Here is a 14,360-nt window from a genome sequence, read left to right on the forward strand (position 1 = left end):
TGTGCAGGAAATTGGGGAGAGCTCTAAGAATAAAAAAATAAAAATTAGTCAAAATGGGGAATTCTCTGATAGTCCAGCAGTTAGGACTCCACACTTTAACTGCTTAGGGCATGGGTGCGATCATCGGGCAGGCAACTGAGATCCTGCAAGCTGTGTGGTGAGACCAAAAAGAAAAAAAAACAACTATCAGTCAAAATGTCCTTATATATCTTCCAAAGTCTAAGCCACAAAATATCTATATTCCACATACTCAAGTTTTCATAAGTCTTGCAAACAACCTTTATGCCCTCAAACATAAAAACCCTCATTTTAGACAACAGCAGGCCATAGGCTTTTCATTCAGGCTAAGCCCCACCAAGTCATTTCTGATGGAGCTTGATTCAGAACCTTCAGAGGTTTCCTATAGGTTAACACTAAGTCTAGCACAGTAATGTGCTTTTCACATACTCATTCACAACACTGGCTGGATACCTACTGTGAGCAAAGCATTACACAGGGGTGTGTCACAAGTCATAGATTAATTAACACCACATATGACTGCATCAAGTAGCATACAACCTCATGGGGTAACAGTGCAGACAAGAGGCAGAATCGGGCACCAACGGAGAGGAGACAGTATGGAGAGCACTGATAATATTTTGCCTTTGGTATATAAATCAGCAATCAAAAAATACTTGGAAATGTATAGGTAAAAATGAGGTGTTCTTTTTCACTTTTCATTCATGTTTGGACTCTGAAAGTAGTTACTGTTACAACTCATTTGCCATTAAATCATATGCCAGGCTCTCCTTTTTTATTATGTAACTTTTCATATAAGAATATTTAGTCTCCATTTGAGGGCAGTCATTCTTGTGCCCCCCACTTTCCCAATCACATAGAGAAGAGACACTTTATATTTCCAAGATGAACAAACTGAGCCAGCTACTGCCTAACTGCATCAAATGAAAGGTATCAGGCAGACAGAGCACAGAAGCGCAGCCAAGACTCCACCGAAGGAGAGTACTTTTCCCTTTTAATTTCACAGTAATGAAAAGCTAGGCAAGGAGGAAACAGAGCAAAGCTCAAAGAAGAAAAATTAAGTATTTATAAGCAAAATCACTTCATAGTAAGAGAGTCCGAGTTTTATTTAGCATTTTATCTGAGGCGCTAATGAGAGTAAAAGAAGAAAATAAAGATCAATCCCACATTCAATTCTAAGGAGTCTCGTGAGGGTGAAAGGACAAAGACTGGAACAACCTTGAAAGTATGAAATGCCTTATGTTTATAATACACAAAAAATACTGTAAGGATTTCCTATCAAAAGGAGATTAGTCTGAACATCACAAGTCTTTTCAACCTGAAGACTCCAACACCCATTGTTCTGTGCTTTTTCCCAATTCTAACCCAGAACTGTAGCCCACCAGGCTCCTGTCCATGGATTTTGCCAGGCAAGAATACTGGACTGGGTTGCCATTTCCTTCTCCAGAGGATCTTCCCGACCCAGGGATCAAATCCAAGTCTCTTTGTGTTTCCTGAGTTGCAGGCAGATTCTTTACCACTGAGCCACCTGTGATATTGGTCCTGAGAAACAAGTCAACTGGCCTAGTGTTCAATCAACATAATGTTACCGAAAAACCTGAAAGCCTTAAATCCATACTATACTACTAAGTATTTTTTAATTAATTTATTTTTAAAAACTTTTTTAATATAAATTTATTTATTTTAATTGGAGGCTAATTACTTTACAATATTGTATTGGTTTTGCCAAGTGATTTTTACCTCTTTGTATTAATTAGGATTTTTAAAAATGAAAAACGAGATTCACTCGAAGTTAATAAAATGAATCAGTGACCCAACTCTATGTACTCTCAAAATAATTAATTCTATCCAGGCTGCCAGGATAAACAAATGAATAAAAAAATTTAGAAGTTTACATACAAGAAGGTATTTTTACAACTACAGACATCAAAAAAACAAAAAAGAGCTTTAGATATGTACTATTTTCTAGAGCATTTCTTGAAACTGTTTACTACAGTTATTAAATAAGTAAGAACTGTAGGAAAAAGCAACCTAAAAATTGGTATTAAATTTGCTTACTATCTTTAATAATTCTATTATCTGCAAATCCTTCCACAAAATGTGTTTCAGTTCTTCAGTTTACTGCAAACATATCTTAAAAAAAATGTCAGCCCTACAGTTGAAGCTATAATACAAAGTTTTAATTATTGGCACTATACTAAAAAAGCACAATGGAAAACATTTTATTTAAATAAAATGAGGATAATATTTTACTGGGGAATACATCCAACAATTCATTTTCTCTCCATATCTACATCCAACAGTAGTGTTTTATATTCAAATTTTAAACAAACACAAATTCTTAAAAAATAATGAAAGCCATGTTTTGCTCAGGGATACTATTATCCATATACCATACAGGTTATTTTATAGCAGATACTAGTCTGCTAAATTTCAGATGGCAAAATGCTAAGCAGTGAGTTGGGTATTGTCCAGCTAGTTGTTTCTTGTCATCCTGGAGAATCTGTCAATGTGTAATGATGAGACCATCTTGTCACCACCACTTCTCTTCTCAGAGGTGACTTCACTGTGATAGAACATATTCTTAAGATGCAAGGCCTAGCAAAAAGCCTCCTACAAATCCACTGGATATCACAATGTTCTGTTTGACAAATTCTGTTGCCTGAAATAAAGTTTGAAGAAAAATACTCTGAATCATGCTACAACATGGATAAATCTTGAAAACACTAAGTGAAATAAAACAGACAAAAACAGACAATGCTATTATAATTTGCACTTACATAAACAGTCAAATTCATCAAGACAGAAAGTAGAACAGAGGTTACCAAGGGCTAGGGAGACAGGTTAATTATAGGAGTTACTGCTTAATGGTTAGAGTTTCTATTTGGAATAATGAAAAAGTTCTGGTGGTAATGATTACATGAAAGTGTGAATATATTTAATGCCAGTGAATTGTGCACTTAAAAATAGTTAAAATGGTAAATTTTATGTTTTATATATTTTACCATAAGAAAAAGATAACAAATTTCTAAAAATACTCTTAACTATTAAATCCAGAGCGGAGTAATATTTTTCAGATGTTTTCCTCAATTAAGTAAATATTCAGCAAAAATTCTTGTGTTCTTACTATTGCAGATACCAACCATCAGGCAAGATGCCAGGGTTGTCTGTTACAAACTGAAGGAGCCTAGAGCCCCCAGCCAGGCCCAGAAGCTTCTTGCTTCTGAGATAACAGGCATATGGGCAGAAAATTCTCACAGATAAAAAGAAATCTCCCTACAGTGTGGGCATAAATGGTCCATTCAGCAAATTATTGACAAAGATGATTAATAAAGTCCCACAGCATGCGCAATGATATTTATTAACCATCAGTCCACCTAGCCAGTAGGAAAAAATATACAGGATCAGAAAAATAACACCTTGATAAAATGTTTAACCCAAATAAAATCATGAAGAAGGAATTAGACAAAGCAAGACTGTGAGATACTCTGCCTAGATACTTCAAAAATGTGTCATGAAATTCAGAAAAACAAAAAACAGATGAGGGGACCATTTAAAATTAAAGAAGACTTCAGAGACATGACCACCAAATGCAATATACAATTCTTAATTGTGGGGGGGAATATATAAAAATTTTAACATGAACTGTATATTAGGAAATACTATTGTATCACATTAAGTTTGTGGGGATTCATAAGGGTAATTGTATAGGAGAATATCCATACTCTTTGAACATATGTACAGAAGTATTAAAGAATAAAAAGATACAATGTCTTAAATAATTCAGGAATAAAAAGGGTAAATCACACACACACAAAGCAAATGTGAAATGCGAACAATCTGGTGAATAGGTGAAGAGTACTTGGGTATTTACTATTTTTGTCTGTCAACTTTTCAACTGATATAAAATTTTTCAAAATAGAAGTTGGAGAAAGTAAAAGGACAGAATTAAAATAAAAGCAAAGGATCATTCAATTCAGTTCTAAACAATGTAAGAATAAAACACAAAATATACATAAAATATTAATAAAACTAATATATTAATAAAATAAAATATATACATTTTCAAACTATTCCACCTCAAAAAAAAAAATAGGTAGCTTCAGTTAACAACTAAAAAAAAAAATGAGTGTTTTAAATGGTGACTTGATCCCAAATTTTACTTAACACTCTAGACATGACCAGAAACACCAGTCTTTTTTTTAAAGACCACATTCCCTAGTCACATTTTCTGCTGAGATCCATTTAAAAAAAAAAAAGGAGCCAAAAATATACATTGTCTTACTTCTTCTATTATGTTATTGATTTCAGGTGCTGCCTTATTTGCTCGTTTCTTAATCTGTCTTTTTGCTTTGTTTACATCTTTTTCCACTCTCTTCCAGTCGATCTGCACATAGCCACTGTGACTGGCAATCTGCAAAAATGTAATAAAAATGGTTAATTTTAAATCAACTAGGTTGATAATACAATATATGAACATGTCCAACTCTTTACAACCCCATGGACTATAGCTCTCCAGGCTCCTCTGTCCATGGAATTCTCCAGCCAAAATACTGGAGTGGGTAGCCTTCTCCAGAGATTTTCCTGATCCAGGGACTGAACGCAGGTCTCCTGCACTACAAGCAGATTCTTTACCATCTGAGCCACTAGGGAAGCCCCTATATGAATATTTAGATTTCAAGAAATGTATGAAGCTTATGTGTAACAGAGCATAATTTATTCACTAATTTATTCATTAACACACACTGAGCGCCTATTCTGTGCCAGGCACTGTTCTAGGCCTCCAAGTTATAGCCAAGAACAAGGGAGACAAAAGTCCCCACCCTCAGAGAGCTTACAGTCCATTAGGGAAAACAGACTTAAGCATACAAAATTATTTAGATGTGATGAACACTATGTTAAGAAAAGTACAGTACTTAATGGCAAAAGATTCTAAAAATTATATTACAACTATTCTATAATTTGATCAGAATTTTTAGAATTTAAGAATTAGCTAAAAAGGCAGAGACTACTGAATTTGTACAGCTAATTAAAAAAAGTACCCTTAATTAAACAGATGATTAATATAAGAGATCAGTAGCCAATCAGTTTTTAGGTCATTAAAGTAGCTTGATAAACTCTTCACTAACTCAGACTCTTCAGTCAAATTAAGAATACTTTTTCTGAAAAAAAAAAAAAAAAGAATACTTTTTCTGGTAATTGCTTTTGAAAGTGGAATATAAAAGAAGATATGCTCTACACATTTTTATGTCATAAATACTTTTAATAAAACTACAGCTAAATGCCTACTAACCCTGATGTCTCATATGGTGCTACTGAGACACAGCAAAATCTGAACAGGAACAATAGCATGTGTGTAAGCCAGTACAATAAGTCATCCCTTCAAACAGTACAATCAACATGTAAAGAATCACAAGAGTAGTAAACAATTGTATACCATTATAAATCACTTCTACCAAGTTTATGCTTTCTTTGTAATCCCTTAATGTATCACTTTAAGTATGAAATAACTCAATTGGTAAAGAATCTGCCTGCAATGCAGGAGACCCTGGTTCGATCCCTAGGTTGGAAAAATCCCCTGGAGAAGGAAAAGGCTACCCACTCCAGTACTCTGGCCTAGAGAATTCCATGGACTGTATAGTCCAAGGGGTTGCAAAGAGTCAGACACGACTGAGCAACTTGCACTTTCACACATAAAATACTTCAAATTATAAAAATATCTGACTTTATATAAATAGGCTGGGAATCTTAGGTTCCATTTTCACTGTGAATGACTCCAGAGAAGAATCTATTTATTTCCATTTCTTCCTATATTTATTCACCTTATATCAGTTCTAACTCTAGCCTCAGCAAAACAAAGTGATAATCAAAGCAAATGGCAAGTGAAAGGTTTTCCTGGCAATACCTTACATGGTAATCTGGGTTACAGACACAGAAGTGATGAAGAACCTTAAGGTCCCTCCCATAGACAGCAACTATAAATCCTGGTTAAAATACAAGGGCTCCAGAATAATAAAAGGAAGCAGATTTTAAAGAGGAGTTGAAACTTGTAAGAAGAAACCAATATGACGTGAGTTGACCATTTTTTTGGCTTTATCTTAAGGACAAGATGCAGTTGCAGGGTGGCTAAAAGCTGAATAGAGAACATGCCATTTTTCTGGCCTGAAGAACCAGAGGATAGAGCCCAGGAGAAGAACAGCTGCCAGAAAGGACACAGCTAGAGAAGGGAAGCCCCAAATTCTATGTGTAAATTCTACCCAAGTCCTGAACCACACATCCATGGGGCATAACGAAGTACTCCGGCTAAGGCTAAAAAAGAAAAACAACTGAGATTTGAGCCACTCTCTACCACAGATGAAATGGAGTTTGCAATTTGAGTCTAACCAAGTTAACTGCCTACTAAAATCAAAACATTAACAAATTTCAGAGGAATAAAACAGAATCCAGACTCTCCATGACAAAACATTCCCAATGCTCAGGAATAAAATTCAAAGTTATCTGATACAATAAAGCAAGAAAATGTGGCCTAGTCTCAAAAGAAAATCAACAGATGCCAACTCTGAGATGACCCATATACTGAAATTATAAGGACTTTAAAGCAGTACTATAACTGTGCTCAATGAGGTAAAGGAAAGTGTACTTGTAATCAATGAAAAGATAAAAATTATCATCAGAAACAAAGAAAAAATATAAAAAGAAATGAAAATTCTAGAATTGAAAAATAGAATATCTGAAATAAATTCACTGGATAAATGGCAGAAGGTAGATGACACAGAATCAGTGCACTTCAAGCTAGATCACTAGAAATTATACAATTTTCAAAAAAAGACCGAAAAGAACAGATGAACAAAACCTCAGAACCTTATCAAAGAGCCTAACATGCATCAGTCAGAGTCATGTTCAGAAGGAAAAGAAAGAATAGGAGAAAATATTCAAAGAAATAATGGCCAAAACCTTCCTGAACATAGTTAAAGACATTAACTTACAGAATCCAGAAGCTCAGTGAACTCCAGGTAATGATCTAACACAATTATGAAATAACAATGCTCAGATGATGTGGGGGTTGGGGCACACAGAAGTTCAATAAACGATAGCTAAATTCCCACATTCCCTAATGGGAAGCCAACAGTGAATACCTCAAACTGAAAGATAAAGAAATATCCAATTAATTTAGTTAGGAAAAAGGAAATAAATACCTTAAGAATCAGCTAATAGTTCAAACTGGTTGCCTCAAGAGAGGAAAAATCGGGAGGTAGTGAGGGAGGCAGGGGATTATTCTAATCTGTATTGAGCATTACACATGTACTTGACCCTTTGAATTATGGGCATGTACAACTTAAAAAAAAAAGCTAAATTTAAAAGATTTATATACCAACTGTCTATTTTTTAAGATTGCAGTGTGATAAATATATACTGGAAACCCCTGAGCTTTAAATATAAGGAAAGGTAATAAAAATATGGAAGCAAGACTAAATAAAAGGTAATTAGCCTAAAAGCCATTTGTTTCTTTTGTTTGTCTTTGTTTCCTTCTATTGAGCTTTCAAGGTAAGTCATATTTGTGGGAAAAACTGATTTGATGTGGAGAGGTTCCATCTTCTACTCAGGGACTTCAAACATTACTTGGACTAAACATGAAGTAGAAGGTGGCAACCGTAAAACATGGGTTTGGAGGGACTGAAATGGACTTCTGATAAATGACATGCAGAGTAGACTGAAATATATAATTCTATCTGTGAATATTCTAGGGAACTCTGCTTTGGTAGAGTATCCTTTTCCATCTTTTGAAACTGAGTTTTCAAAACAGCTATAAAATTAACTATCTTGATTCTTGATAACTATATAAATAACTTAATTCTTGGTTCTATATAAACCGAAGTAAAAAATCAGCTTAAATAAAATTATTTGTGCAAATACTGGCATACACATCCAAAGGACTAAATTTAGAATATGAATAATTATTTATTTTTACCTTTTACAAGAGATAAGCAATTACTCTTAATAATACCATCAATAGAAAAAATATATAAATTTTTTAAACTGTTTAGTTAAAAACTGAAAATCCGTCCTTAATACATATGAATTCAGTCCTTCTGTACATCAGGCAGTGACACTTGTCACTACATGATCAATGGCTAGGTGCTGCAGTCAGATTTTGGTTGCTATGACCATCAATCATTTTCAAAACCTGACAGATTTCTGTATCTTCAAAATTGTTGCTAACACGCATTCCCAGAGATTTTTCAATTTTAGGATTATATTTGATCTTCAGGGAATGATATTTTGGGGAAAATATATGCCAAACAGACATGAATGCCAGATAATATCCTGATAAACAACCTCAGAACGTTATACTTAAGAGGAACATAAACAGGACTAAAATTTCAAATCAACTTGCCTCAGAAATAGGATTACGAATTATTTTTTAAGACCATTATTTTTTTCCACTTTCTGTATTATTATGGTTTCCTAGTTTTAAAAAACATGTTTTTTTTTAATTATTAAAATTATTTTTAAGACCATTCTTTTTTTCCACTTTCTGTATTATTATGGTTTCCTAGTTTTAAAAAACATGTTTTTTTTTAATTATTAAAATTATTTTTAAGACCATTCTTTTTTTCCACTTTTTGTGTTATGATGGTTTCCTAGTTTTAAAAAACATGTTAGAAATTGCTAACAGCAATTTCCTCCGAGAAGGAAAAATGACTAGGAAACAGGGAAGGAAAAAGATTTTTTGATTTTCATATACTGTGTATGAATGTGTGTGAACTTAAAATATACGTTTTAAATTGTCAGTATGAACAGGTTATGCTGTTGATGAAATGTTTACTTGTTAAGCAGAGGCAAGGACTGAAAGCTCTGACATACCTGAAGGAGAAGAAAGCCACCACCTACTGCAGTTGCTGCAAGTTTTCCAACTTTCTGGAACAAAAATCCCGCACACCTTTAGTGGAAGAAATGGCAAAGGATGAAAACAATCAATGATGTACTAAACTCTCTCTGTTCTAGTTTTCATTGCTTTCCTAATAAAATCTGAATGTCTTCCCAGTTCTTTTGACCATGTTCCTCAGCTGCTCAGAAACCCTCAGTTTCCTTTCAGTTATACAGACTAGTCAAAACTGCACAGTCTAAATTGTCTGAGATGTGCTTAAGGGATGAAGAGAAGAAGGGAATTGACAGGGGAAAGACTGGCTACTGAAACTGAATGTTGAGTACTCAAGGGTCCATTATACTCTTCCTTCTACAGCTGTATTAAGTTGAAATTCCTCATAACAAAATGCTTAGTTTTGTGGGGCTTTTTTTTTAATGTAGTCAAGATGTTCCACACATCTGGCCAACTCTCACTCTACCCAAACCTTCTACTCCAATCCAATCAGTTTCCAAACAGGTCACCACTCCTACTCAAGCTATTAATCCCCATTTCTCGGGGTTTCTACCTAGCTCCACATATCTAAAACTTTTCTACCCGTTAAGGTCCAGCAAGAGGTCCACCTTCATGACTATACTTTGGCCCACACTTCTCACGGCTCCCTTATCTATTTCTATCTCTATATTAAACCTGTTTTGTCTCATCTATCCTGTAAGGATGTTAACCCATACTTCTTTTCTGATTCTCTCCTTCAGTGAGTTCATTATTCCCTTCAGCATTCCAGATCCAATGTGCAAAGGAATCTTAGATTTCCAACCCAGCCTTCTGTACTGGGTTGAATTGTGTCACCCCTGAAATCTATGACCTTCCTAGAACCTCAGAATGTGACCTTATTTGGAGTAAATTCACTGCAAAAGCAGTTAATTCAGATGAGGTTATACTGGAGTAGGGTTGGCCCCAAATCCAATATGTCATAGAGACACAAAGAAGGAAGACAGCCATGTAATGGCAGAGGCAAAATTGAGAAGATTTCCTAGAGGAGGAAATGGCAACCCACTCCAGTATTCTTGCCTGGAAAACCCCATGGACAAGAGGAGACTGGTAGGCTACAGTCCAGGGGGTCATGAAGAGTTGGACATGACTTAGCAACTGAGCACACACGTCTACAAGTCAAGGAATGTCAGGGATTGTTGACAACCACCAGAAGATGGGAGAGAAACACGGAACAAATTCTCCCTGAGCCTCCAAGAAGGAACCAACCCTGCTGACACTTTTCAAACTTCTAGTCTCCAGACCTGTGAGAGAATAAGTTTCTCTCATTTTACGTTGCCTAGCTGTGGTGCTTTGTTATAACAGCCTGAGGAAACTAAGCCTGAGGAAACACCTTCATAAATGGAAAATGTACATTTCCAATTACATGACAAGCTTCTCTTGCCACCCAGAACCACATATTCAAAATGTCCCAAAGCAAACACCATCTTTCCAACCAAACCACCTGTTGCTAAAGTCCCAATTTCTAAGTGATGGCACTATTCTCGAGGCTTCTCACCTCATGCTCATCTCAGACTGCCTTCTTCATTGCCTCTGGGGTCCAACTGATGGCCAATTCTATACACCCAAGTTTCTCCAAAACATTATTTGCTTGTCTTCTTTCCATCCTCAAAAGCATCACTACCTTGCTTCCAGATCACACTAACGACCCCCTGGTTGATCTTCACACCTCCCATCTCACCGAGCAGCCACCCATCCTGCTGTCAGTTTTAGTTTTTTATTATGATCAAGAACCCATAGCTACCTACAGCTAAACATAATTTCCTCAGCTTCCCAATCAAGTCCTGAATTGGTCTGAATTGTTAACTAGCTAACATATTAACCATTCCTCCTTAACATATGCCACAATAGGACATCAGTTTTATACCCTAAAAAAATTGCAAACATTTATTACACTGAATCTAAAGTCATTGCAACAAATCACCTGTATAATATTAGAGTCCTATTACAAGCTCCTGGACCAACACCTGGCTATAATCCAAACATATGTGTCCCTCAGTAGGGGAGACAGCAACGAAGACTCAGAAAAGGGAGCAAAGGAGCCAAGCAGCATCCAGGTCTTAACAGTATCCTGGGGACTGTGCTCCACAAGCATGTCTATCCTTTGCTTGATGGTATGAGAAATTACAATCAATATACTAATGTCCTCTGTTCTGTCTCTAGGCTTTCCGAGCAAACTTCTCCCAATTATGGGGCTTCTCACCAAGTTTGGCCTACAAGGAGAAAACACACAATGATTTAATTCTACTGCTCAATTATTTTTTAGTCTCTTTCAAGATGGGGCTCTAGGCCTGGACTCACATTAACCCATCACCCAAGGCACCAGACTGTGAGCTTATTTAAGTAGAAGGCCAGGCCCTGAATTGTGGGCATCAAAGTATAACCAGCTTGAGAAGAATCATCTGAATAACCAGGGCCCTGACCAGGCAACTCTCTTAACTGCAGGCTTTTTTCATAAGCATCACTGTAAGTACACATCATGAATAAATACTGTACCTCTTCATCACAGAATTTTCACAGTGAATGTCTCTACCATAAAATGGCATTTATTTTAAAAAGGCGTTAAAAAAAGGCATAAAAGAGCGCACCATTGTTCCAAGGTGCAAGTAAAACACAATTAAAACAAACACTTTATACTTATCGAGTTTAAATATGTAAATATTTAAATTAATGTAAGATGAATTTAACCTAGAATCTAAGGAAAAAAAATGATTACTCACAGGTTAAGCACACCCACTAGCTTCAGAAATTCTCTAGGGTCATGAACATTTTCAAAATAAAGGGTCAAACTTCTTTCTGACCCTTGTTATTTGGCTAATCTTTTTAGTCTAAGAATAACAGAATTAGATCTACAGTAGCAATTATATAATCATGTGATCTGAAATGTTAACTGGTGAGGTTAATACTTATTAACCTCTCCCCCTTAATGTACTTCACAGTATTATCTCTGGGTCGCAAAGAGTCGGACACAACTGAGCGACTGAACTGAACTGAATTCCAACAAAGACCCAATGTTCTACAACTCTCCTTCTTCAAAGTATTATCATAATTTAAATTGGCCCACAAAAATTAACAGAACCATCTGTATCATAATCAGTAATTTTTACTGAGAATTTTACACTGCTTTGCATAGGGCTGATAATCCTGGAGATTAGTTTTACTGTGGGAGTTCTCACAGGGTTTTCAACCGAACAAGTAAAAATTATTTACATATAATTAACTCTTCTCTTCTATATTTTTCCCTCTTTACCCACTGGCACTGAATCAGATCCACTACATCTGCTAAATCTGAGAAGGGGGGGAATATGCAAAAAAAAAAATCAAAGGAAGGATGAGGAGGAGGATGATCACCAAAACCCAGCAAAGAGTCTGAGTGTAGATTACACTAATCATATCACCGAGAAAAGTCTCAAGGTACAGCTCTTCTGGGATTAACATTGTAAAACCACTGACTGAGTACGTAGCTGGCCCAGATACAAAAGGGCAGCAGTCAGGCTCCCAGTGAAATTTAACAAAAAAAGGATGTTCTCACCAGCCACTCACTCCACCCATTACAATCTGGGTGGCTACCGAGTATTTTTCTACCATAGGTCCGGAACTGTGGCCAAACACTCGATTCCACCAGTGATGTCTTCTGGCATACTCAGTTAAATCCAACACTTCGTAAGAATCATCATCACTTTCATATTCTTGAAAGCAGAAAACGAAAGCAACACATTTTCAGTCAACTGAAAGTTAAAAATGTCGTGTACATTTTCATCTCTTAAAATTCATTGTTACATTGGCAGACACCTAAAAACGCCCAGATGTAGACAGTTTCTTAAACCCAATCTCTAAGACTTAGGGCCTCGAGCGTAAAGGGCCTAGCATCCCCTTCCCAAAGAGCTAGACACAGGCCTGGGGGGCCGGGGCAACGTCAGTTACACAGCTGAGCACAGTTACACCCCTACCCCAAATCTCTGTAGGGGTGGCTCAGTTTCACAGCAGGGTCCCCCGCAATCTCGGCGGGAAGGTCAGTTTCACAGCATGAAGGGTCACCCTCAAATCTCAGGTTCAGGGTCAGTGCAGGGTCCATTTTCATCAGTGGGAGGAAAAGGGGGGTCTTCCACTGGCCGAACCGGTTAGAGACCCAGCAAGAAGAAATGACTTCAACAGCAAGACTTAAACGTTAAAGACGGATAGGAAGGGAGGTGAAGGTAAGACAGGTGGGGCCGTGTTGAGGGCGAGGGTCCAAGAAGGGGAGGGGCGGTCTAGTCTAAAAGAGGTGCTCAAAGAGGTTGCCTCAAGAAAACAGAGCCCCCAGGATCCCTGGGACATGAGAAGGAAGAGGCGAGCCCGAAGCAAGGTCGAGAGCTGTGGAGCCGCCTCTAAGATACTACTTAGGGCCCCGGCCGCTCACCTTGGGGAGGGGGGTTCCGGGTCGCCATGATACCGCCGGCGGCCTGTACTGAGGCGGTCCCAACCCGCCTGCCTCTCGCCCCTACTTTAAAAACCGCTCTAGGCCCAGGTGGAAGTCTATGGTCTCTTTTTTATCTCCTCCTCCTTTTCCTCCAGGCGCATAGTCCTGTCCCCGCCCCCTCCTCTAAGCGCAGGGCCTTCTGCGCAAGCGCAGGGCAGAGGGGCGCGAGGAAGGGGGGAGGGGGGAGACAGGTTAGATACCAGCCCGCAAGGATTTGTGGGAGTTGTAGTCAGTTGCCCTCCGCAACGCTGGTTTCCCACCCCTCCCCCTCGAGAATTTCCAGAAGCTAACTTTTGATATTTTGTTTCAAAGGGCCTCAGGGCTGGAGGGGAGGGGGCGTCACATGGTGGTTAAACGAAAACCAGCTTGCTATTTGTAACACGGTACCAGAAAGATATAAGAGAAACCCTCTTTCAAACCACACTTTTCAAGCAGTCAAAGGCTCACTAACAGATGGAAATTTTTTCTAACGCACTGCTGCTGGGAATTGGAACCTTTTCATCTTCTCCACGCGTTTCCTGCCAGGAACCTGAGGGAGGAAGAGGAAAGCCCAGAAACTGACCTGACACGAGTTACTCAAGAGGACATAATTTTTAAGCATCATTTTTATTATTTAAATCTGACAGAGGAACAAGGATAAGTTCTTCACCCAAGAAGTCTCACGGGATTCTGTTGAATGAGAAACCGTGTTGAAAACCAAGCAGCTAACTCAGGTTCACATAAAATGGCCCGAAACTTGTTTTGAATTTACGTTGCACCCGCATTCGCTGTACATTTAAAACAACCCTATCAGTATTCTTATTCTGAGAATATGGAAATGAAGAAAAATAAGAAATCCTGGTAGAGGCTGCATAACTTAAAATATTAACTTACATAATTGTACTTGGCTTTTCAAGTCCTGGTGCTTGAAATGCAAGGGTTGATGTCTCTCAAGTTCCTCAGCCTGTGCGCCTCAAAATACAATTC

At 37.4% G+C, this 14,360-nt stretch overlaps 1 protein-coding gene across 1 annotated transcript; it reads right to left on the reverse strand.

The window, feature by feature from the left end:
- Positions 1–2,224: 2,224 nt before the first annotated feature.
- FUNDC1 (FUN14 domain containing 1) lies at positions 2,225–13,507 on the reverse strand. Its single transcript, XM_006075335.3, has 5 exons — positions 13,335–13,507; positions 12,468–12,624; positions 8,884–8,959; positions 4,304–4,432; positions 2,225–2,680 (listed from the first exon to the last, which is right to left on the reverse strand). The coding sequence occupies exons 1-5, from the start codon at positions 13,360–13,362 to the stop codon at positions 2,603–2,605; spliced, it is 468 nt and encodes a 155-aa protein (XP_006075397.1). The 5' UTR covers positions 13,363–13,507; the 3' UTR covers positions 2,225–2,602.
- Between the last annotated feature and the right edge of the window lie 853 nt (positions 13,508–14,360).

Source organism: Bubalus bubalis, chromosome X, assembly GCF_019923935.1.
Source record: "Bubalus bubalis isolate 160015118507 breed Murrah chromosome X, NDDB_SH_1, whole genome shotgun sequence".
NCBI lineage: Eukaryota > Metazoa > Chordata > Mammalia > Artiodactyla > Bovidae > Bubalus > Bubalus bubalis.